At 43.1% G+C, this 26,952-nt stretch overlaps 2 protein-coding genes across 2 annotated transcripts; both read left to right on the forward strand.

Moving 5' to 3' along the window:
• The first annotated feature begins 17,098 nt into the window (after nt 1-17,098).
• LOC120667870 (proteasome subunit alpha type-7-A-like) lies at nt 17,099-17,980 on the forward strand. Its single transcript, XM_039947860.1, has 3 exons — nt 17,099-17,167; nt 17,357-17,507; nt 17,664-17,980. Exons 1-3 carry the CDS (start codon nt 17,099-17,101, stop codon nt 17,969-17,971), a joined length of 528 nt encoding a protein of 175 aa, XP_039803794.1. The 3' UTR covers nt 17,972-17,980.
• Nucleotides 17,981-22,881: 4,901 nt separating this feature from the next.
• On the forward strand, nt 22,882-23,651 carry LOC120663338. The gene has a single exon (XM_039942143.1). The coding sequence runs from the start codon at nt 23,005-23,007 to the stop codon at nt 23,317-23,319; it is 315 nt and encodes a 104-aa protein (XP_039798077.1). The 5' UTR covers nt 22,882-23,004; the 3' UTR covers nt 23,320-23,651.
• The last annotated feature ends 3,301 nt before the right edge of the window (nt 23,652-26,952 follow it).

The raw sequence follows: 26,952 nt of genomic DNA on the forward strand, positions 1-26,952 counted from the left end.
CTTGCTTTGATTGTGTTGTCATCAATCACCAAAAAAGGGGAGATTGTAACGAACATGGCACCATTTATGCCATTTCAAGTGATTTTGGTGATCGAATGACAACGCAATCAATGAGACTAATGGTTTTGTTAAGAGAACATTTCTAGATCCCCGATACAAAGTAAAAAGGCCATGCAAAGCAAAACACGAAGAAAGAACTCAAAGAAACGCTGAATTGGACGAGTTCTGCAGGAATCAGTAGCACCGGAAGAACCGATGCCTAAGCATCGGTGCATCCGATGGTTGTCGGAAGATCCGACGCCCTGGTGTTTGATGCAAGTCTGAGCGTCTCTGAAGCTCAAGTGAAGGTCATGTAAGGCACCGGTTGAACCGACGGCATCACGATAGGCATCGGTGCATTTGGCATACTATGTTCCAGAGACGATGTCAAGCGCCCAGGAGAAGATCCTTCAGCACCGGTTGAACCGGTGATGCATCGGAGTAAAGCACCGGTGTAATGACGTCAGCAGGAGAGAAAGTGGCCAACGGCTAGTTGAGTGTTGTGAGGCCATACAAGAGCATAGTGATCATATCCTTAGCCCTTAGCACACTTTGAGAGTGTTGTGTAAAGGATTAGCTCTTAGTGAGTGAGAATGCAAGGCCTTGAGCCTTTGTGCTGTGGTTCTTAAGTGAACCAAAAGAAGATTTCGGTGCGCCGGCACCTTGGAGCTTTGAAGGCTCGCCGGCACGTCATCGACCCTCTGACTTGGTGTGAAGCGTCGACGACAACTTTGTGCGGCGGACATGGAGACCCCCATCCTTTGTGGAGAAGCTCCTTAGTGGAACCCGGGGCCAAGGTGACCGTGATTGTGTTCACGGAAGAGACTTGGTGGCCGAGTAGAAATACTCTTAGTGAGTGCTACAACAACGTGGATGTAGGTGTGCCTTTGTGGCTAACCGAATCACGGGATAAACACCCGCGTCGAGAGTTTGCTTTCTCCTATACCGCTATTTAAGCTTCCGCATTTCATACTAGGAATGTGTGTGCCTTTACTTTCATAGAGTAGTTTCTTGATAGGAAAGGCTATAGGTTGCTAAACTCTTTTGGGATAGGGGTTTCACATTAGAACAACCATAGTTGCACATCTAGATAGCATATTTTAGCTTAATATTGTGCAAATAGTTGGAGCCATAGGTCTAAGTTTTTAGTTTGCCTAATTCACCCCCTCCCCCTCTTAGGCTAGAGCGCGCCACCGGTCCTTTCAATATCTATTAATTAGTTTATGCTAGTATCATATACCTTGCATGATTAGATGAGTAAATCTAGTGCTACAACATCGGTTCCGAATATTTGTTCTAGCGCAATATCTATGATTCGAAGGGTTGGGGCTCCCCGTGGGATACTAGAGTATTGCTTATTAATGTAAGCATGCGGTCTATCACTACTGAATCCTAACTTTAGGCGAGAGTTCTATGAATTTGCCGAGCACCCCTTGGGAACACTATTATTTGCCGACAGTTTGGTATTGGCCGACTGTGCAACAAAGTACCCTTGGAAATTTGATAAAATGGCCAACTGTTTCCATAGTAACCAACGGTTATAATAAATACGGTCGACAATGGTTAGAATTGGCCGACAGTTCCCTGTATCCCGTTGGTAACTAGGTAGCGAGACTCCAGGATAAGCCCACTGTCCACGTCGAGGATAAAATGTGGTGGTTACCACTGACCCTCTCTCAGTTATTAACACACGACAGATCTGAAAGCCACCGCGCAAGACAAACAACCGAGCTACGATTACAGATCTGGCTGCCGCCGCCGCCGCTCGTGCAAGTTGAAGATCGACCCAGCAGTATCGTTGTAGTGGGCACTGGCCGGCGCCATCGTTGCAAGGAGGACGACGTCCACCGCTTTCACTGCAACTGCAGGTGTCCAATTCTAGACTCACTGCGTCAGGAATCGGGAGTCTGATCTGCATCACTTTCCTCATTAACTACTAGTCTGCTGATGCAGCCCGGTCGGCCGGATGTCTCGTTCGAGAGGAGCGACATGCATAGATACATATGGGAGACAAGGGCGTTTGAGATCTAGGTGCTTGCGTCATGTTATATAGATGGGACATGGGTATGTTTATCTTGAATGGTGAGAGCACCTTTCGTATGCATATTATTATAATCTAATTCAATATTTTTTCTACCTCTTCTCCCATATCTCTTATTCCAATTACTTCATTCTCTCTGCAGATCAGTTTGAGGTCTAATCTGATATTGTTACTTCCCTACGAATCCAGATTAGTCTGTCCCAAATGGAGATCGGATAAAAGCACAAAGGATTCAACAATTCATATATAGAAGGAGCAGCTTAAATTATAGATTTGTGTTTATCTCTGTAGATTTTGTAAACTATTATCTGGCAAATGTACTTACCGACTTGTGTACTGTTTCTTTCACTTAACAAGAGAATACGTTTGATTGTATGAAAGTTACACCTTATCAAATGCAGCAGAGAAGTTTATTCCTGCAGTGTTATATTATTTTAACATTCTATTCCCCTATGTCCAGAATGTACGCAGGAGCGTGACAATTGAGGGGCCGAAGGGGCGACCAGAGGGGGGTGAATGAGAACCGATTAAAAATTCTTGCAAACAGAAAGATCGGCTTAGTCCCGAAGTACACACCCAACCCTAGAGTTCTAGGCACAGTGTGAAGTAGCTATGGAGGAGCTACACCAACACAAGAAAGCCCTAGGAACAAACAAGATCCAACGCGGAAGCAATCACCGAAAAGCAGTGTGAGAAATAGCACGGTATGACTCACCGGTTAATCCGACGCTTGAGTTTGAAAGGCGTCGGTTCAACCGACGAACAGAGCCGGCAGCAGTCAAGAAGTGAGCACCGGTAGATCTGACGGATGGGTTTGAACTGCATCGGTTCAACCGGTGTTACACACCGGGTGATCCGGCAAAATCAAACACTAACGCCGGTGCAGTTATCCAGAGAGACCACAAACTTGAGATTCCAGGCACCGGTTAAACCGACGTAACGAAAATTCGAACACCGGTACAGTTGTCCAGAGACACTGCAAAATGAATCACACTAAACACCGGTTAAACCGATGCTCAGAAATTTCTACACGTCAGTGTAACGAGTGAAAACGCCAAAACCCTAACACAGAGCAGCCTACTCACCGGTTGAACCGACGCAGACAACTTCAAAGCGTCGGTTCATCCGGTGCTAGGAAGAACAGAGTCCAGAAACGCTTTTCAGACCGCGACCTTTGGAATCTTTGATGATTGGAGGGTTAAATCAAGTCCAAAAGAGATCAAATTTTGCAGGCATGATCACAAAGGACTTGTTAACATGTCCACAGGAGGAATCGACGAATCACTCCATGGTTTGGGAGGAATCGAAGAATTTCGAGCAAAAACGGGGGTTTTCTTTAGAACGCCAAGAACTTCGATTCGAGTGAACTCGTGATTCCAGGGGGATTAGTACTAGGTTTGATGTATTAGAATCACTACAAAAGAGTCACTCGATCATCAGAAAACCACTCGTCATCTCGTGCTCAAGACTCGTCGAAGGAAAATCGAATTTATCCAAAACAAAGCACAAAACGTACGAGATTGAATTGAATTCAAAACCCCGAAGGGCACAAGGAGGATTGGGCCTCCTTTCCCGATCAATCTCAGTACAAAAACTCAAAAATCCATACCTCTAATCCCTAGAGAGGAGAGGGAGGAAGAGAGGAAGGAGAAGAAGGAGGAGGGCGCCAGGGAAAGGGAGGAGGTGCGGTTTCTCTATGGCTGACGCGAAAAAGAGAGAGGAGAGGGTGAGGGGTATTTAAGGTGCCCACGCAGGGGTCCAAAATACCCTCGACTCAAACTAGACACTAAAACGCCCGTAGGGGCAAAACTGGAAATGTGTACACGATCTCATCCGACAGCGGAGTTTCTTTCTTTGACTCGAAGCCTTCTCCGCGATGCCGCCATGTCGATGAAGATCCGGTTCGCGGTTTTGGGGGGGTCCGCGAAACCCGGATAGGTGGCCGGTTTTGAGAAAACCGCCAAAATTCCACGCGCGGGAAGATTCCCGCCTCCACGCTGTGGCCCTAGACGTCGTTCCCGCCTCGGCCTTCTGACAGCCCTAGACGCCGCCTGACGCCCGTCACCTCCTCGCCCGCAGCGAGGCCCCAGACGCCGTCGACGCCCGTCGCCTCCGTCAGTCCCGAGACCGACGCCCGTGCCTCCACGACTTGGCGTCTTCAACCGCCGTCCGCCTCCTTGGTTTTGTGGTGCAAACCAAGAAACCCGCATTCCGTCGCCGCTTGCGCCCTCTATCCAGGAGTGGACGCCACAGCTGCCACCCGACCCGAGCTCCGGTCCCGGTTGCACTTCACTGCCGTCCACCACACGGTCCATCGGCCACATCACCTCCACGGCAGCTCTCCGTCGACACTTGACGCCCGAGTACCTGCAATCCAAAGACCAAGCGCACGATCACACCGCACGGTTGACAATTCACTCATCACAAGCAGGATAGAGTACTCAACATTCCTCAACAATTGAATACCACGACAGAATGTCTCAAATCAAACTTCAAAACAAATAAAATAAGTAATATATGAAATTAAAAGGTTCAGAATTTTTTTAAAAAAATGTGGACCAAATGGCCGAGAGTATTGAAACCATCATGAAATGAAATGATTGTTGGTATACCTATTTGTCTTGTCATAAAATAGCCAACAGTATACCGTTGGGTTTTTCCCCGTTGGGAACTCAGTGGCCGACATCCCGTCAGCCATTGGTCGAATGCCCGACCAAGGATGGCCGAGAGGTAATAGCCGACAGTATACTCTTGGCTATTTGCTTTCCCGACTGTACATGTTAATGGCCAACTGTATTAAAACGGTCGGGTATTATTGAGATTCTAGTAGTGTATATTAGTCAAGTATTGCTGGATGCGGTGATACCTCATGGTTTAGAGATGTAGGCGGCAGATGGTGATATCCTTGCCTATCCTTCGTAATTCTTCATGTTTGAGTACAACAATAAAAGATCCATAAAGCAGTCAAGTTGGCTGGTGGCTCATTTGCTAGTTAAGTGTGGTTTCTCTCTGTAGTGCCTAGGAACCTAGAGCTGGTTACCAAATATATGTATATGTATGTGTGCACAAGATGAGTTGTGAGATCTCATTCGATCCAGTCTCTGCTAGTTCTCTTCTACCTTTCTCCCTGCCTAAGGCTGGCCGCACTCATCATACTCTAAATTCATCCTCTGAAAAAAAATATTTCGTCCTGGTCATCGAGATTCTCTCCTCTATATCAAGTTCTCCCGCACTTATTCATACTCTATATATCTTTCTCTATATCAACTACCACTATTATATTTAAAATATATACAATGAAATCAGGCCTACCTACGCCTTTCCCTTTCTAGATGGATAATTGAGCATGTAACATTGGCTTTTCTCCTTTTCATGAGCTATGCTTTTTATTTTTACTATTTTAAACTTAAACATTTCAAATGTATATTATTTATTTCCACATTGAAATTTTGATCTCGTTTTCTCGAGAGTGAAGGAAAAAAAAGTCAAACTTACCTTCTAGTGGGCTGGATTAGCAATGCCGGCCTTCTCATCAACTGTTTGTTACAGGCCATGCCCATGCGATGGAGAAGCCATCAGGTGTGGATTTTTTTTATTGTTTTACGAATTTTCAATGATGTACACTCAACCGAAAAATTTACAGATATATACTATTACCGCTGAATGAAATGGCTATAGCCAAAAATATGTGGCCTTATTTTTCATTGCTTTTGTGGTGATTCTTCAATGATTGGTCCAATATAAGTTGGATTACACTTCATCTATTATTTATTTTCATATACAAGCTTTAGTAACTTTAACAAAACCACGACACACTACTACAAAAATGTTGATTTGTCCCGGTTGGGAAATCTCTGTTGTCCCGGTTTCCCAACCGGAAACGCCAGTCCAGGACAAAAGGGGGTGCCCTTTTGTCCCGGGTCTGGCAACCGGGACCTTTTGTCCCGGTTGGTAAATTTCTTCCTAGTTTATCCATATAATGGTCTCCCCCCGTAAGAAATCGTCATCTTTAATCTTTGCGCCCTGCATGAAGAAGTAATCGGCCATCGCACGCATCTAGTGCTGGTGCAGCTTATACATTTGCGTTGGAAGCACAGACACTACTTCGGGGGGTACAAGAGTTTTGCCGATCTCAAACGTCCATTTGACGACCACATCGGCCTTTGGAATATCTTCTCCCCCTGCAATCTGAGCCGCCGTCAGGTTTGATTCTTTCAAAAATGTAACAAAGTCTTGTTCTTGCGTCGTCTGTCCCACTGCGAGAGGCTCTATTGATTGTTTCTTTTGGGCTCCGAGCTGTGGAACGTCGGACGATGACGACTTTGATTGTCTCTTCTTTTTCTCAGTAGTTTTGATAATTGTGCGTTCGTAGTCTGAAGGGGGGTCTCTCAGAATGAATTTTCTCTTATTTGCTTCGCACATTCCCTTAAAAAAATTCAAATCTATCAGATTTATCACTTTCTCGGGCTCCGGCTTCGGCTTCTTTGCCGGCGGCCGTTTCTGCTTCTTTGCCGGCGGCGGAGGGGGTGACCATGGAGGCGACGGTGACGCTTGAGTGTTCATCGGCGCATGAGATGATGGTGATGGAGAATGTGCCGGTGAACCTTGCCGAGACAGTGCTGCCCTTGGGGAGTTTTGCGGAGATGCCGGTCTTGGAGAGGCATGCTGAGATGCCGGTCTTGGTGTTTGATCATCCGACTTTAGGACAATGTAGTGCTTATCCCATAGGATGTAGCCATGAATGGCTTCTGCTAGTGTTCTCTCCCCATCGCCTCCAGGAATATCAAGCTCGAGCGTCTCCCAACCCTGGCACACCTGCTCCACGCCAACTCTTGTGTATCCATGCGGAATTTGCTGCCCGTGGTACACGTCGCCTGGTTGGGTTGGCATGGCAGTACCGTATGCAACAGTGAACATTAAGTTCTTAACGGCAGTCTGCAGGTCACAAGGTATCAGCTGGTTGATCTCATCCACTGGAAATCACTGCGGGGCCGACGCTTCAACTGCGGCCTGGATCCTCGTTGGCTCGGCGACGGCGACGTCTGTGGAAGCGCAGCTGCTTTTCCGCTGAGACAGGTGATCGGCTGCGACATTAGGCTCTGGAGGCACCGTTTGCGCTTGCTGTTGCTGGCTCATTTCTTTGGCCACTTGGCATTGAACCTCTTCCTCCAGTCTTTGATCGTGTGACATGAGCCGTTCCTCTAGCCTTCGCAAGTGCTCCCGCTCATCATTCTTTCTTCTTTGCCGGCTTCTATATGATTCAATGTAATCCATGAACCCATACTTCCACGGAACCACGCCTTTGCCTCTTGTGCGTCCCGGATGCTCTGGATTCCCAAGGGCGTAAGTCAGCTCGTCCCTCTCTCTATCCGGTTGGAATGTTCCCTCGGCCGCTGCTTGTATGGCCTCCTGTCGCCTCTGGGCTACTCGCTGGATGTTTAGCCCATAGATGCAGTCACCAGTCAAAGGGTCCAAGCTTCCCCCATGACCATAAAACCAGGTCCTTGACCTTTCAGGCCAGTTCATGGTCGCAGGTTGGATGCCTCTGTCAAGCAGATCCTGCTCCATCTTCTCCCATTTGGGTATTGCAAGCTTGTAGCCTCCTTGGCCTAGAGTGTGATGGTACACTTTCTTCGAAGCGTTGTCTTTGGCCTTCTGCACCTTCTGAAGCCCAAGCTCTGAAGACTTGTATTCCACAAATGCATCCCAGTGACCCCTGAGCTTTTCGAGCTCGCCGGTAAATACGGGTGTGGTCCCGGTCTTGATATATTTCTTCGTCAAAATTTTCTTGAATGATTGCAGCTGTTCGGCCATCTTACTCAGGGTCCAGCGCTTGCATATCTCTTCGGATTCAGCTGGAATCGTGAAGTTTTTCTTAAGCTCCCGCCAGCACCATTCTTTTTCTCTTTCGGGTACCGCACCCCGTTCCTCGCTTAGATTGGAAGCTTTCCAGAGCCTGAAGTTGATCGGGATGTGGTCCCTGACAATACATCCGGATTGTCTTATGAATTTTTTGGCGGCAGCTTCTGGAGCGATCGGTTCGCCATCTGGACCAACTTCCGTTATAATGAACCGCCCTTCCAGTTTTTTTGTTGGGCCTCGCTTCGTCTTTTTCTGCTGCGATGATGATCCAGACGGCTATAAAAAAACATTCATAGTATTCATATAGATTCAGATGAAAATATGATTGTCACTAAAAATAAGTATAGTTGTGTTATGTACATTAGCACTTTGTTCAGCAGCAGCGTCATCTTGAATAGATGGTGGCTCACTTCCATCACCGGACATATTCAAATATATGTCGGTATTGCTGCCATCATCAGCTTGTTCAGGGACATCTCCTTGACCTTCGCCAATCATATTCAACAGGAACTGTTCGTCTTCCGCATCTGTGTGTCGCGGGTCCATCGTAACTAAAATATTAATACAAATAAAACTCTTAAAAAAATTCTCTAAATAATCCACATATTTGCGAGCATTTGACTAAGTACCGATCGATGGACGAGGTCGAGTAATATTCTCTAAGTAATTCAAGAAATAAACTTGAAATATTCTATATATGAAATATCCTAGACGGTTTTTTCACTAAGTACCGATCGATGGATGAGGTCGAGAAATATTCTCTAAGTAATTCAAGAAATATAAAAGAAATATTCTATCGATAATTTCACTAAGTACCGATCGATGGATGAGGTCGAGAAATATTCTCTAAGTAATTCAAAAAATATACACGAAATATTCTATCTATAATTTCACTAAGTATCAACTGTGAAATATTCTAGATGGTTTTTTCACTAAGTACCGATCGATGGACGAGGTCGAGTAATATTCTCTAAGTAATTCAAGAAATAAACTTGAAATCATCTATATATGAAATATTCTAGAAGGTTTTTTCACTAAGTAACGATCCATGGATGAAGTCAATAAATATTCTCTAGGTAATTCAAGAAATATACATGAAATATTTAAAAGAAATTTAAACTCACTTTACACATACATACATACACATTCATACATTTAAAAATTTGTAAATATACCTTTATTTACACAACAAATTATGATTTCACTCTAAACAACAAATTATGATTTCACTCTAAATAACATGAACTCTAAATAATATAATTTCAAAAGTAATTAACACCCTATTTGTCATCAAAATTAAACAAATTAACAAATAATATATATTTTACAACATAATTTCTAAACAAATAATCCATATTTTCAAATTTAAACAAATAAAACACATAAGGGTTAGGGCGGCGCCGGCCGGCGGCGCCGGCTGGGCGCTGAAGTGGCAGGGCCAGGGCAGCGCGTGGCGCACGTACGGTGAGGGTGCGCACAGGCGACGGCGGGGGGAGCCGGAGGACGCGGGGCTCTGGGCGGCGGCGGGAGGTCGGCGGCGCTCGGGGAAGTTGGGCTCGCGCGGCGGGGTCCGGGCCGGGATGGCGGACGTCGACGGCGGCGGCGCTTGCAGGGACAACAGCACTCGGGGACGTTGGGCTCGCGCGGCGGGGCTCTGGGTGGCGACGTCGACGGCGGCGGTGCTCGGGGACGTTGGGCTCGCGCGGTGGGGGGAGCAGGGGATGGCGGCGGCACCAGGCGCAGATGAGAAACCAAGTGTTAGGGGCAAGGGCGAAGGAGGAAGGAAATATATGGGGGGCCTTTTGTCCCGGGTGAAGCCACCACCCAGGACAAAAGGCCCTTTTGTCCTGGGTCGTGGCTTCACCCGGGACAAAAGGCCCCCCCCCCTTTTGTCCCGGGTGAAGCAACGACCCGGGACAAAAGGGCTTTTGTCCCGGGTGGTGGCTTCACCCGGAACAAAAGGTGTTTTTGGGCGGGCCGGGAAAATTCCCGGCCCGCGGCCCACCTTTAGTCCCGGGTGGATCTATCACCCGGGACAAAAGGGGCCCGTTTTCCCTCGTTCCCGCCTAATCTTATGTTTGTTTTTGTTTCTTTTTACTTCTCTTTTAAAATTGGCTTTCATTTGTTAATTCAATTAATAAAATTATGATTCCAAAAATTATGGAACAAAATTTCTTATCTCTATATAAACTTGATACATGCAACAAAAATAATTAATTTTCATTCAATTGATTGGGTCAATGAAATATCTAACTTTTTTGAAATCATATTTGTTATTTTGACCATGCAAAAATATATTAGGTGAACAATTTTTTTCAAACTGTTGCTTTTCGACAGAAAGTGGATTCTATCATGATATTAACGTTTAAAAAGTGAATTTTAGATAAAATTAAGCAATTTCATGATATTAATGAGTAGTGTGTGAGTTTGAGAGATAGTTTGTGTTAGTGAGATTGTGTGTGTTAGTGAGAGAGTATAGTGTGTTAATGTGAATGTAATTTCATGAAATAAATAAAATTAGTTGAGTAATCCATTGTTGAATGAAAATTATAATTGAGTCTGGTAATTAAGTGAAAAATATATAAAATAATATATATAACACATAAAGTATAATTGTACTGTACATATATAATAAAAGTATTCGAATTGTGATTATGTTTTTATACAATAATATAAAATGATTCAAGTACATGAAGGATTAGCGGTAACAGACTTTCTCTTCACAAATGTCCCTTGATTATGATCACGGCGCAAGTATGGAGCGTCATCATTGGCTAGCAGGATGCATGGATCAGCATTTACTTCGAAAGGTGAAATGGCAACAAAATTATTATATTCTTCTGACAAGTCTGTCTTGTCATCCACTCCAACGATGTTTCTCTTTCCTGATAGAACTATGTGTCGCTTAGGCTGATTCTTTTGCTTTTTTATCCCCTTCTTTGGCTTGCTGGACATGTCCTCAATGTAGAAAACTTGAGCGACATCCTGGGCTAGGACAAATGGCTCGTCTCTATACCCTAGATTGTTGAGATCAACTATTGTCATCCCATACTCATCTTTTGTTACCCCTCCTCCAGATAGCTTAACCCATTGGCAACGAAATAGAGGCACCTTGAAATTGAGACCGTAATCCAGCTCCCATATCTCTTCAATGTAGCCGTAATATGTGTCTTTTTTTCCATTATTGTCCGTGGCATCCATACAAACACCACTATTTTGGTTGGTACTCTTTTTATCTTGGGCTATCGTATAAAATGTGTTTCTATTTATCTCGTACCCTTGGTATGTTAAGATATTCCAAGATGGTCCCCTAGCCAATAAGAATAGTTGTTCACTTATATCCATGTTATGCATTAGATGCTTCCGCAACCAGCCGCAGAAAGTGTTCATGTGCTCACGTGTAATCCATGCCTCAGACTTTTCCGAGAAATTGGAGAGCAGAATTTTCTTGTGTTCCTTGATATATGGGTCAACCAAGGATGATTGTTGAAGAACCATATAATGCGCTTTCTTGATGAGAAATCATCTGTGCAGACATAAGATTTCTTTCCTAATGTACCCTTTCCAGTTAGTCTCCCCTCATATCGCGATTCGGGGACTCCAATCGGTTTAAGGTCATCAATAAAGTCAACACAAAAGTCAATGACCTCCTCAGTTCCGTAGGCACTGGCGATGCTTCCTTCTGGACGAGCTCTATTACGAACACATTTATTGAGTACGCCCATGAACCTTTCGAATGGGAACATGTTGTGTAGAAATACTGGTCCGAGGATATCAATCTCTTTGACAAGGTGCACTAGAAGATGTGTCATGATGTTGAAGAAAGATGGTGGAAATATCAGCTCAAAGCCAAAAAGACATTGCACCACATCGTTTTGCAGCTTTATCAAATTCTCCGGGTCAATTATCTTCTGAGAAACTGCGTTGAGGAAGGCACATATCTTCACGATGGTTAACCGGACGTTATCAGGCAGAATCCCCCGCAGCACAACAGGAAGAAGTTCGGTCATAAGCACATGGCTGTCATGGGACTTGAGATTTGTAAATTTCTTCTCTGCCAAATTTAAGATTCCTTTTATATTGGATGAGTATCCAGATGGAACCTTTATACTGCTCAAGCAGTCAAACAGGATTTCTTTCTCTTCCTTGCTAAGAGTATAGCTGGCAGGACTTAAGTATTGTCGTCCATTATCTCGCTGTTGTGGATGTAAGGCATCTCGTTCTTCCATACATTGCAATTCTTGACGTGCTTCTACTGTATCTTTTGTCTTTCCGTACACTCCCAAGAATGCTATCAGGTTGACGCAAAAATTCTTCGTGAGGTGAATCATATCAATTGCATGACGAACATCTAAGACTTCCCAATATGGTAGCTCCCAAAATATAGATTTCTTCTTCCACATGGGCGCCATTCCGTTTTCATTCGGAATAGGTTGGCTACCAGATCCCTTTCCAAAAATAACTTCTAGATCTTTTACCATGTTAAAGACGTCTTTACCACTACGGTGCATCGGTTTTGTTCGGTGGTCCGCTTGGCCTTTGAAATGCTTGCCCTTCTTTCGTACCGCATGCCTGATGGGAAGAAACCGACGATGACCCATGTATACAACCTTCTTACAGTGAGTCAACCATATATTATCGGTATCATATAAACAGTGTGTGCAAGCTTTGTATCCCTTGTTCGAATGTCCTGACAAGTTACTAAGAGCAGACCAGTCATTGATCGTTACGAACAGCAATGCTCGTAGGTTGAAGTTTTCCTGTTTGTATTCATCCCACATCCGTACACCTTCATCGCCCCAGAGCAATAAGAGTTCTTCGACCAATGGTCTTAGGTAGACATCAATTTCATTTCCGGGCTGCTTTGGACCCGGGATAAGCACTGGCATCATGATGAACTTTCGTTTCATGCAGAGCCATGGTGGAAGATTGTACAGACAAAGAGTCACAGGCCAAGTGCTATGACCACTGCTCATCTCACCAAAAGGATTCATGCCATCCGTACTCAAACCGAACCTTATGTTTCTCGCATCCAAATCAAATTCAGGGTACGTTCTATCTATTTTTCTCCACTGCGACCCATCAGCGGGGTGTCTCAACATCGAGTCTTTCTTGCGTTCCTCTTTGTGCCATCGCATCAACTTATCATTATCTTTATTTCTAAACAGACGCTTCAAACGTGGTATTATAGGCGAATACCACATGACCTTCGCAGGAACTCTCTTCCGGGGAGGCTCCCCCTCGACATCTCTAGGATCATCTTTTCTAATCTTGTAACGCAATGGACTGCATACGGGACATGCATCCAAATTCTCGTACTCGCCTCGGTAGAGGATGCAGTCATTGGGGCATGCATGTATCTTTTGCACTTCCAGTCCTAAAGGGCAAACAAGTTGTTTGGCTTCATACGTTGTGGCAGTCAATTCATTGTCCTTAGGAAGTATTATTTTAACAAGTTTGAGTAATTCACCAAATCCCTTGTCGGATACACCATTTGTCGCCTTCCATTGCAGCAAATCCAAGGTGGTGCCAAGTTTCTTTAATCCATTTTGACAATCTGGGTACAACAACTTATGGTGGTCCTCTAACAACTTCTGGAACTTCAACCTCTTCGTTTCACTCTCACAGTCTGCCTGCACATTGTGCAATGCCTGCCCCAGATCGTCGCTGGGATCATTTTCTGCTACATCTACTTCGGGCTCTTCCATGGGAATATCGTCATCGAATGCACCAATTCCAGCATTCCCTGGAAAGTGGTCGTCAAAATCTTCTTCTTCATTGTCTTCCATGGTAACCCCCTGTTCTCCGTGCTTCGTCCAACAAACATACTTCTCCATTAAACCATTTGCGAAAATGTGGCTGTGTAGGATTCTTGAAGATGAGTAATCCTTGTTATTGTTGCAATGAACACACGGGCAGCACATAAAACCATTCTGCTTGTTTGCCTCAGCCACAGACAAAAAATAATGCAGGCCATCAATGAATTCTTTCGAACGTCGGTCAGCATTGTACATCCATTGCTGGTCCATCTGCATTTTAAATAAATCGATTTGAATTCTTTACACGTATCGAATAAATAAAATATATCAAACCTAAATTAAACTAAATGTAACATAACATAAATAATTAAAAGATATGCAATATCCATCATACACCTTGATTAATTAAAAGGAGTACTTAATCCATTACAGAACTTAACAAAGGAGTACTATACATGAAACTTAAAAATTCGGTCAACAACACATAGGTTTTCAACCGTCCTTGCGTTGGAACGCAGAATGCTCTAACGGATTTCTTGCTGGCGCAGAAGAAGATGGCGGAGCTGAAACCTCCGAGTTTGGTGGTGACGAACCGTAATGCCGCAATAAATCCTCAAGATCAAACGGAGGTTCCTCGCCCCTTGCCATGCATTCTCTATATTCTTTTTCCAAATAACGGAGCACTGCCCTATGAAAAGCACTAGGTTTTTTGGACCGACGACCTACTCGAGTTATGCCCTTCTCTCCAGAAGGACAACGATCACCCCCACCGGCGCCACTCTCTCCAGCTGCTGAAGCTATATTTTACTGAAAAATACCTTTATTTTCCACAAAATTATAAATTCTTACCATTACAATGTAAAAATTATTTACTATTACAATTACAATGATCAAATTAATAACTCTTGCAAATAACAATGAAATCAAATAAAAAAGACGAAATGTATCATTAATCCTCAAGAAATCTCTAATTAATTAAAAGAAATCTCTATAACTTCTAATTACTTTGACACCCTTCAGTTCCAGGAGTACACTCTTTTCAATATCCAGAAACCCTCTAGAAGAAAAATAAACCTTTATTTCTGAAAATGTATATGTCAGTAACCTCAACCCTGCGGTGATGACACTGCCTTTCGGGGGACACGGTGCGGTACAAGGATGTCACCAATCGGCCAGTCGCAGCACCAACATTTACGATTAATAGGCACAGCACTTGGCACAGGCAGCATCCTCGTTGATATGCTCTCAGTACAACAACGGCCATGCTGGCTGCGTCAAATGCTATCTTCTTATCAATCGGAAGTGCTGGTGATGCGACCAACCGATTCGCGACGTGCTTATAGCGCATCGTGTATTCCCGAAAGGTAGTGCCATCACCGTTGGATGTAGATTAACAACGTATACTTGTTTCGAAATAAATATTTTTTTAGCTTCTAGATGGTTTCAATGTGAGCCTGAATAAATACATCACTAGAGTGTCAAAATAATCCATTCATAATACAAAAAATTCTAATATACCCATTTCATTAATTCATTCATGAATACAAAAATCAACTATCCACAATATGGTCATGTATACAAGTACATCACATGAAGTGTCTACACACAATCTAAAAATTTCTACTATCCACATACTCACCTAAATCTAAAAGAAAATCACACCTACATATGCAATCTAGCTAAATGTCCAAGAAAGGAGCTAGCTACACATTTTCTCTATTTCTAAAGCATGAAATGAGCTATACAAGCCAAGGAAGAAGAGAAAAACAAGCCCCAAACCTTTAGCGCCGATGGATGGACGGGGAATCAAAGATCTTCACAAATGTGGTGAAGAAATCAGCAAGAACTCCTCTCTCTCCGAGCCGAGAACAGCAAGAAACAAGTGAGCTGAATGGCTCGGGCGGGGGGAGAGGGAAGGGGATAAGGGGGCCAAGGCCTTTTGTCCCGGTTGGAGACACCAACCGGGACAAAAGGCCCCTGTCCCCCTCGCTGGCCCGGCTAGCCGTTGGACCCGGGACAAAAGCCACCTATTGTCCCGAGCGCAAAGGCTGCCGGGACAAATGGCCTGGAACAATGGCCTATTCTGTAGTAGTGACACATTATAGAAAACTGCTGCCGGATTACACTTATATTGACATTAATCTCACAAAGCTACGCTTCATAGAGTTTCCCATTTTTGCATCATATTGGAAAACTAAATGATTATTTTCATTCAACTGCTTAAATATGCAGTATGGGGATATGAAATGACAAAAATGTGAACTTTTGCAGTAAGGTATTATTTTTTTCTTGAATCCTCAAGAGATCAGCACATCATTATGGAGAAGATAGTTTGAGACATACAACACACCTCATAAACTGTTATACTGAACCTATCTCTAGTTAAGTGAAACCTCCAGTAGCAGCTAGACCCCAGAGATCTGCTTCCGCTCTGACTAATTGCAACACAAGATGTAACACTAGGTGAAGCCCTGTCAAAAACACAATCATTTCTATGCTTTCATAGCATCCATGCGGGATGGATAATTTGCAATACAGTATAACAATGCAAGTGTAGTTTTAGGCCCTACAGTTTTTGTTTTTCAATGTGCAGCTTTGCGATATATTGAAGTAGTTTTTATAATAGTTTTCCATTCTTGAGATACTTTTCTAAAGTTTACCCTAATTTGTTGTTAATGTCTTTCAAAAAAGATCTGAAAAAATCATAACTACTGAAATATATGTTAAATTTAAATAAATGTGTCCTTGGTTCAATTAGGTCAGCTTTTTAGATTCTTTGATTTGATCTAGTCATAGCATCTCCATCTAGTTATATGAACTTCATTAGCCTGTTTTCCATGATCCATACGATTCAGAAATTTTAATGTGTTGATTCTATTTTAAACAACGGAAACAGGGTTCCATTTCTATTTCTGTGATCTGTGTAACAGAAGATTGGAACATTATTCTATTTCGAGTGGGGGTATTGATGAAAATTCCCAAACAGAACATTTGCAGGGATCAATCGACTGCTTGGAAGCTGGAATAGATTTGATGTAGGGTTGATTGCTTAGGAGGTTTTTGTTAGGTTGATGAAATTGGCAATCTATTCTATACTATAAAGGATAAAAGAATTGAGAACAATTCTCACCAGAGTTAACCTATCCATACCTCTCACAAAACATCTCTTTAAGGCCCACATGTAAGGGCTAGCTGCTTGACAAAACCAAAAAACAGCACTAACCAAAATGTTTCTGTCAAAAACTTCAATTTTTTGTCACAGCGCCCTCTTCCATACCCGCCCGCCTATACCCACGGTATAAATTTGGTGATTAGCGCGCCCAGCAATTATCTTTCCATATTTGTGATTTCTTTCCTCCGTCGCACACGCAACGTCGCCTCCTCTGCCGCACACGCGATGTCGCCTCCCCCGATCCACGACGCCTCCTCCCCCGACCTGGCAACCCGCGACGCCGACTCACCACCGGTGACCCAGGCGCGACGCCGCCTCCCCCCTGACCGCACCCGCGACGCCGCCTCCCCTCGATCTTTCCTCTGTCCGTCACGACGTGCTCCCCCACCCGCGACGCTGCCTCCCCCGACGTGGCACCCAGCGACGCCGACTCACCACTGGCGATCCAGACAGGGTGAGTGCGGCACAAGCATCGCTGGTTAGCACCTTGCTAGCAAGGAATTTCGTCTATATGACCGCGCGATCACCGTCTTCTCCCCCGACGGCCACCTCTTCCAGGTCGAGTACGCCCTCGAGGCCGTCCGCAAGGGTAACACCGCCGTCGGCGTCCGCGGCACCGACACCGTCGTCCTCAGCGTCGAGAAGAAGTCCACCCCCAAGCTCCAGGACTCCAGGTAGCTTACCCTCGGCTCCCTCCCTCTCAAATCGATCCTCCCACTAGATCTCGCGATCCCCACACTCAAACGCAATCCTCCCCTGCGGCCCTGCCCGAATCGCTTCACCTCCCCAGGCGTGCTCATCCACCATGCGCGGGTCGAGTGCCAGAACCACCGACTCACCGTCGATGACCCGATCACCGTCCAATACATCACCCGCTACATCGCCGGCCTGCAGCAGAAGTACACACAGAGTGGTGCAGTCCGCCCCTTCAGCCTCTCCACCCTCATTGTCGGCTTTGACCCCTACACCGACAAGCCGGCCCTGTACCAGACCGACCCATCCGGTACCTTTTCTATCTGGAAGGCCAACGCCACGGGGAGGAACTCCAACTCCATGAGAGAATTCCTCGAGAAGAACTACAAGGAGACCTCTGGCTAGGAGACTATCAAGCTCGCCATCGTGCATTTCAAGAGGTATATTGTCTGTGATGTCTTTACTTTCTCTGCAATTTACGAACAGCCTACAGCCTCGATTATGTCGATGTTATGCCAATTCCTTGATTGATTGCAAGTCTTCTCTGTTTAAGGATGACTGCTATAAGACAACTGTAGAACACAATTAACATGGTCAATAATATACTGGTGGTGCTACCTTTCCACCAAAGATTAGAGAGACCCAAATAGGTTTTTTAATGGCAAATGTTATCTCAATTTCCATCTTGTTCTCTCCTGTCAGGTACAATCATTGTTCCTTTGGTTTTGATTGGTGATGGCAATTATAGCCAGATCTAGGAGCAATTGTTTATCCAATGATAAACCTGAGATTTCCTGACTTGAGTGTTAAGCGCGAGCTGCTTGAGGCACCTTATCTCTTGTTTGTCAGTCTAAGACATTGTTTCAGGTCTTTTATACACTCATCTGATAAGTTATTGGAGTCATTTTCTTTTTCAAAAAGTGGAGTAGTCTGTCTGGTAGATTATCTTCTCATTGAGTTGTATGAATAGTATCCTAACATAACACGACAATCATATCCAGTAGCACCTCCGAAATATGAAGGAGCTGAATAATGTGGCATATTTGCAGCTGAAGGCGAGGTTGAAGAAGATGAATCTGCCAATGCCTCCGCAACTCTCATCCGAACGGCTCCAAAGAACTACCAGGTACTGCTTTCTGATTTTTTGAAAAGGATTATGTAGACTGATTTCCCTTTGTTTTGGTGTGACGTCATTGGCTACGCTATACTCCTGGCAATGCTGCAGTGTTTATAGTACATTTTTATTTTCAAATGATTGTGTTGATTTTTTGTGGTGGTGGTGGACTGAGGCAATTATTGCTGATGCCTCTTTCATTATGTTGTTGTGGTCTGTTTAGTGTTCAAGTGCTCCACTTCTCTTAGGCCCTACATTGCATAGGCATTCATCGTGCTTCACTTCTCTTAGGCCCTACATTGCAGAGGCATTCATCGCCATCATCCTGGATGGCACTTATATTTTTTATCCCAACCAAAGTTACCAACATATGCAACTGAAGAGGCCTTGCGAGTCTGGCACCCTGATTGATTCAAAAGGTAAGCTATTTAAGTTGATCACTGAGGATGTTGCATTGAGTTTATCGTTTCATGCTTGTTCCCTGCTAATTGATGATAACTTGTTTTACATTCATCATGCATTTATTCTCTGATAGGTCAGTTGGCAAAAGAATCAATTTAATTTCTATTCAGTTTAGATGATAACATGTGGTACCTACTTAGAGCATAGAACCGGTTACAAATTTGCTTAGGCATTTGAAGTAACTAAGGCTTATGTACTCATACGTGAGTTAGGCATTTAAAAAAAACATTGTATCCATGTTGAATAATGCACGCAATTCAGTTTCCCTTGATGCTTGGTACTACTTTACTCACATCTTTTCGGCAGGGTGTTCCAGCCATGGGTCCTAATGTCTGTGATGGGATTTGTTTGGTTTGTAAGAAGCTAGCTTGCCTTAGACTCCATTCGTGACCTTAAACTTCACTGCCATGGCTTGCCTTGGAATTATGCCTACAATTGTAGGATTTGTTTGCTCTGGCCGCATAGTGCTTATTAATATTTTGAAATATTGTCATTCTGAGTTTCTTTTCTTGAAATTTGTTGACCAAGATATTCTCTTGTTAGTTTAACTCATTTCATTTGGTACCCTCTGATTCTTGACTTTATGAAATTAAGCAGGACATTCTCTTGGCTTTTGACTTATGAAATAGGATTTTGAGTGCAGTAGTTTTGCTGGCTAACCAGGTAAAGATAAGGTTGCTGCAAAAAGAACACAATGCACACTTGTAGAAGAAAGCTCTCCTGATTTTTTAAAGAGGATTTTTTTTGCTGTCGTCATTTGCCTGGCCATCTAGAGTCTCTGTTTGATTTTATGAGGTGCATAATTTTGAATGTCAAACTAGCTGCCATAACAATGTTAGAAGCTGTCTATGCTAATTGGTGGGTTTTTAACTTATGAAATAGGATGTTGAGCTGGCTGTCAGAAGATGCATCTGCTGACACCTATATTACTCTTATCCTTCATGTTACTATCGTGCTCAAGATGTTTTAGGCAAACAATTGATGTAGTGGTACTACTAATTCCTGTGCTTGAAGAATTTTTTCTTTGCTTTAATTTTGGGCGCAAGAAACATTTTCCGGGTTCATTGCAATATGGAAAAGCCTTTTTATTCCTTTATCTGAATCATTCAATCATCAAGCAGTGAGAGAAACTGAGTTGTTATGGTAGATTGTGAAGTCTTGTTACACCATATGTAGTCTGAATATATGTTGCTCAATTTAAAAGCATGTTGCACCAAATGGCAAATTAAACTTTGAGAAAAGGCCAAGAGGAAGGCATATGATATTTGTGTTGGAGTATATTGAGCCCATGTGTATAGAGGCCCATCTAGAGGCTCATGTATAGGTTCTATATATACCCACACATCTAGGGTTTGAGGAATACACTAATTATTCCCGTCATTAATTTGAAGGAGAGATAATGCACCTCATAGATCATTGCATGTACCCAGTTTTAGTGTAAAACTAAGCTTTTTTGTGTACACTTTACATGTACATTTGTATCTAAATTATTTGGCAAATGGCCTAAAGTTTGAAAGCTGAAACCTATTACATGTTTTTTTTCTATCACACAGTTTGAAGATTTTGCCAATCATAATGCCTTTGAGCGCCTTGCAAGATACGGCACAACTCACCTTGTATTCATTGATGATATTCAGGTTGTTATTTGATGCTTGCAATGTATTTTACTGTATAATGTCGGCACAATATGATTACATGCAAGCTGGATTATTCTAAAGTACCATCTTCAATTTATATTGTTTATAAATTGCAGGGAACTGCTTCCGTGGTTCTTGCTGGGCTTATTGTAGCGCAAAAGTTACTTGGTGGAATATTGGCAGAGCATACTTTCCTCTTCCTGGGTGCTGGAGAGGTCACTTTCTTTGTGCTTCTTTGTTTGGAAATTTCACATGTTTTTCATCCTTTATAGTATAGATACGTTGATTGTTCTACTTAATGCTTAGTAGCAGGTTAGTTATATCTACTAGAAAAATAATATGGTTACTGAGTTCACTTGCTCAGAGACTTCTAATTTGGAGTCATTTTTTGTAACTCTATATCTCCCCGATTCTGCAGGGAGGAAGTGTTCCACCAGCCACCAATTCTCGGCTCACCTCTATGGCATGAACCAGCTGATTTCTACAATGTAGATATTCCTCTTGATTCAACAAAGGTACTTCAATCTCCTTGAATCTGGACCCTTGTACAGTTGCACTAAATGGAAGTTTTGAGAATCCATTGTACAGTTGCTCTATGTGGGTACATGCACTCTTCATTATGATTTTGTTTTGAATTTTCTTGTCAAAATAGCTTAAGCAAGTCAACACTGTACTGTTTGTATGCCAAGTTAGCTTTGATTGTTTATCTGATTATTTTATATGCTGATGATTCCTCACATTATACATCCATCAATATCTACGTCTAGGATCTGAAGAAAAAGGGGAAAGAACTCCAGGCTATGGAAGCTGAGCTAAACAAAACAGAGAGGGTGTGCTTATGATTGCAGAATTTTCAGCGTTTTTGTGCCTTTTGCCAGTGATAGCAGCTCTGATGAATAAAGCAAAAGTTGTGTACAACATACAAGGTTGTGTTTCATTCTTTTACGTTTGTAGCTATAGATTTTTGAACTCATAATAAAGGTATCAGCTCTGGTAGTTTCTATATATCTGGTAGTTTTTTCCCTATTTCCCTCCTGAATCTGCTCTTTTAATTATAAATCTCAATCTTTTTTCTATTTAGTTTGGTAGGCTGATCTCCACAGATTCAGTGAAATTGGTGTCTCAGCATAGTGTGCTGCCAGTAGTGAGTTCGTGCATCAGCAACTATTGTTGCTGAATGGGTGGAGCTTTATCTCCCAAGAGTGTGTGCTGGTTTCAAAAATTTTCAAGAGACGCTCTTCATGAAATTCACGAGCTGGCTGCAAAGTACGATGGGATCATCAGTGAAAGGGACAAGTATATCTAGCTATGTCTTATGACCCACCACATGAATTCATTTGCAGACAATCTTATAAAATTGCTAGAGACAAAACAGGTATTTACCCCTCCATGTTCACTGATAAAATATCTTTTTTGCTATAAGTATCATGCAGCAATAAATATTTGTTTCTGATGATGTCTTATTTGTGAATATTGATACATGTTCAGGTGGGCTAACATAGACGGTTTTGGTGTACCTAGAGGTTGAGGGAGAAATATGGATGGAGGAGCTTTCCACATTTTTTTGAGTCTTGCATGGTGGTGTTGCATCAATTAGGCCATATTTTAAATTCCTGTATCAATTAATAATAAATTAAGATATATTCTTATGGTGGATCTAATATAATATTTTTGTTGAACTATTGTTATTATTAACTTTATTTTTGTGATTTGTCCATTGTGTGCTGACTAATACGTGATATATATTCTTATCTATCTACTTGGCAGAACTCTTACACCATGGAGTATATTATCTACCTCCATAGAGTTGATATAGAACTAGTTTTAAACACCTGGGCACGTGCATAGCCACTAGTCTGAGCAAATACTTCAATAATAGCTTCAAATGTCATTCTATCACGATGAACTACTTGATGGCCAGGGACAACCACCATGAAGTGGGCTGGATTAGCAATGCCGGCCTTCTCATCAACTGTTTGTTACAGGCCATGCGACGGAGAAGCCATCCCATGAGGTGTGTGTGTTGGACCGACGGGAGAAGGCCCATAACCTCCAATTGGCGGGAAACTGCTCGGCTCTCGCGCCTCCTCCCATTCCGCCGCTATAATATCTTTGTGTTCCTCTCGTCGCTCCCCTCCCACTACCGCAGCGCGATTCCCCAGCGACAACGAGTGCGAATCCACGGGGAGTCGAGCCAGGGCCGACCCACCCACCCCAGCGGATTGATGCCTCCCAAACGCAAGTCCCCGGCGGTGGGTTCCCCGCGGAAGACGCGGAGCATGGCGGCCGCTGGGAAGCGGGGCGCGGAGGCTGCTCCGGCGAAGGCGGTGCCGGCCAGGAAGAAGGAAGAGGAGGCAGCGGTTGCCGAGCAGAAGGGGAGGAAGAGGGCCAAGAAGGACGAGGCGGTGACGGCGGCCGCCGAGCCGAAGGGGAGGAAGAGGGGCAAGAAGGTGGCAGAGGAGGCGGCGCCGGCGCCGGCGGAGGAGGATGGAGGCGATGCGGCGGCGGAAGGGAAGCGCGTCATCGTCGAGGCCTGGTGAGTGCTTGCTTTCGGGGGTGAGGTTGTTTCAGGATATGCGCGGATTTGGCTGGTAGGAGAGCAGGTGATGGATGATTTTGGGGGAACGTATGGTGTTTGGGTGATTTTGTTCTCGTTTGATTGCGCTTGTCGATTGGTTAATGCGAGAGGAACAAATATTTGTTATCTTTTCTTAGGATCTGTTTAAGAAAGGAAAGGTGCCTGAGAATCTGAGAATGTAGTGAAGAAAACACGAAGGGGAAGTAATAGACAAATATGTAGCCTTGTTTTTCAATGCTTTTGTGGTGATTCTTCAATGATTGGTCCAATATAAGTTGGATTACACTTCATCTATTATTTATTTTCATATACAAGCTTCAGTAAATTTCACAAAACCACGCTACATTTTAGAAAACTGCTGCCGGATTACACTTTTATTGACATTAATCTCACAAAGCTACGCTTCATAGAGTTTCCCGTTTTTGCGTCATATTGGAAAACTAAACGTTTATTGTCATTCAACTGCTTAGGGCATGTACAATGCTAATAAATGAGTCGTCTATATGCGGTTAATCACGTTTATCAAAGCTGATTAAATGAGGAAACGGGTGATGCCGTCGCCTGGTGAGACGACGGCTCGGGCTCGTGGCACGAAGCCATATCGCCGGTGAGAGCCCTGTTGTACGCCTCGTCTTCATGGAGCGACGGCTTCTCTCGATCCAGTGCGGCAGCAGATGTTTGGTGCAAAAAAACAAACTAGCAATTTGGAAGGAATCAAAATACTTGCAATGTGTCTCCCTCTCCGGCCCCCGCGTCGTGCCGCACCGCCCGCCGACGACTGGCCGTTGCATCACACAGCCCTGTAGCACGGCCGCTTGCCGCCGCTGCCCTGCCGCACCATTAGCAGCTCACCCGCTTGCCCAACAGCAGGTCGTAATGCCAGCCGTCAGCCCCTGGGCCAGATCTGCCATGGAGGCTTGCACTCGATAGAGAACAGGAGAGTTCGAGAGAGAGACGAGAATAGGATAGATATTTTTAAAATTTTTGCCACTTTACAATATGGTCATAGATGCAACACAGTGGTGTACAGAGATCAATTTTATGGTTGATCACCATGATTTATATGTTCATGCATGAATTCAATAGTTTATAGATGGACTAATAGACCGTGCATTGTACGAATTGTCTATTTAGTTGTCTATGTGCGACATTCTATGCACTTACAGACGGCAGTTTTCTGAACCATTGTACATGCCCTTAAATATGTAGTATGGGGATATGAAATGACAAAAATGTGAATTTTTGCAATAAGGTGTTTTTTTTTTCTTGAATCCTCAAGAGATCAGCACATCATTGCATTATGAAGAAGATAGTTTTAGACATACAACACAACTCATAAACTGTTATACTGAACCTATCTCTAGTTAAGTGAAACCTCCAGTACCAGCTAGACCCCAGAGATCTGCTTCCTCTCTGGCTAATTGCAACACTAGATGTAACACTAGGTGAAGCCCTGTCAAAAACACAATCATTTCTATGCTTCCATAGCATCCATGCCGGATGGATAATTTGCAATACAGTATAACAATGCAAGTGTAGTTTTGGGCCCTATTGTTTTTGTTTTTCAATGTGCAGCTTTGCGATATATTGAAGTAGTTTTTATGATAGTTTTCCATTCTTGAGATACTTTTCTTAAGTTTACCCTAATTTGTTGTTAATGTCTTTCATAAAAGAACTGAAAAAATCATAACTGCTGAAATATATGTTAAATTTAAAATAAATGTATCCTTGGTTCAATTAGGTCAGCTTTTTAGATTCTTTGATTTGATCTAGTCATAGCATCTCCATCTTGTTATCTGAACTTCATTAGCCTGTTTTCAATGATCCATACAATTAAGAAATTTTAATGTGCTGATTCTACTTTAAACAACGGAAACAGGGTTCCATTTCTATTTCTGTGATCTGCGTAACCGAAGATTGGAACATTATTCTATTTCGAGTGGGGGTATTGATGAAAATTCCCGAACAGAACATTTGCAGGTATCAATCGACTGCTTGGAAGCTGGAGTAGATTTGATGTAGGGTTGGTTGCTTCGGAGGTTTTTGTTAGGTTGATGAAATTGGCAAAAACACCAACTTTGCTAGTGGATAAACCAAAAAAAATAGGAAGATTGCAATAATGAAATGTGATAGGTGTTTCTTTTTCTTGTGGTCATGCATTCATGCCTGTGAGAAATTTAATAAACTTAACAATAGAGTTTCTGTTAGCATTCAATGTAATAACAAGGCTGCGACAAATCAGTGTGAAATGCATTCTGGAGCAGTGTTAAAACAAACTGGAGTTACGATGTTAGGCAAAGTAGGATCGCTTATCTTTCTCTAGGTGTTTCCCTAGTTTTTTCTATTATTTTGTTTTCATATGTGTTTTTCCCTATTTCCTTCTATTTTCACACTAATGTGCTGAAAGTACAGCAGCATAGACTTGCTTGTAGCTAGGTAGAGCCGTACCAACCGTCTTGCACCAATGCACCTAGCACCACCTGAAACATTGTTTTTGAGTCCAGGTGTTTGGAATTTCTTTTTTGGAAAACAACAGTTGCATTACTCAAGTATTCAAGCAGCTCTTGTTAAACAGAGAGGTATCGTTCTTGATTAGTTCCTTAGTAAATCATTCACCTTATATCAGTCCAAGGCTTGTGAATAGTATTTATTACTGAACACCATTCCATTCTTCGGACACACTGGAAAGAATAGTTGCCTTGATTAATTTAATGGTTCCTCTTTCTTTTTCCAGTATTTTTTTTCTCAAATGACGCAGGAGGAGTGTGTTTTTTTCTCAAACACCATTAACAGTATTTTTTCCAGTATTTCTTTTTCCAGGTAAGGTGATACCTGTCGAGCGCCGCCGATGTCGCTGGTGGCCGCCGCCAGCTGGCGCTTGAGGTCGTGCCGTTGCCGGGGCCGGCCGGTGCTGGTGGCCACCACCGGGAGGGAGAGAGAGAGTGTGTGCGGGAGAGATGAGGGAGGGAGAGAGTGCGAGAGAGAGATGAGGGAGGGAGAGAGATAAGGTGCCGGTCTTATCCGAACAAATGGAGAATTTTTGCCGTGTGTCTAGATCCAGCACACACGGCGAAGAGTTTTTTTTGTCGTGTCCCTCTAGAGGCACACGGCAAACACATATTTAAAAAAAAACTATTTTATGAACTAATTCGATTTCAAAAAAAATTATTATAAAAATTGATTGAATGAACATTAAAAATACTTTGCAAAAGACACTAAACAATTCATGTTTTATGATTCTTTGAAAAAAACTATTATTTCATGTAGTTATAGCTCAATTTAAATGTATATCAAATGATATGGTTTAACTGCAAAAAAAAATAAAATTAAGAAACGGATCCGAAAAATTATCAAAATTTGGCATTAAGTAATCTAAGTTGTGTATTGCATAAACAAAAAGTTGTAAACTGAAAACCTAATTCGGCCGTCACTTTGACTCAAAATCTGAACGATTCCTTCTCGACTCTATGGATCTTCTCCGAATATGTTTCAATCTATAAAGAGCATACATCAAACTTGTGTGAAACCTTTCCAATTTTTTACAATAGACTCAGCACATGAAATTATGATACCATGACAAATTTTATGATTTTTA

This window comes from Panicum virgatum, chromosome 3N (genome assembly GCF_016808335.1).
Source record: "Panicum virgatum strain AP13 chromosome 3N, P.virgatum_v5, whole genome shotgun sequence".
Lineage (NCBI taxonomy): Eukaryota > Viridiplantae > Streptophyta > Magnoliopsida > Poales > Poaceae > Panicum > Panicum virgatum.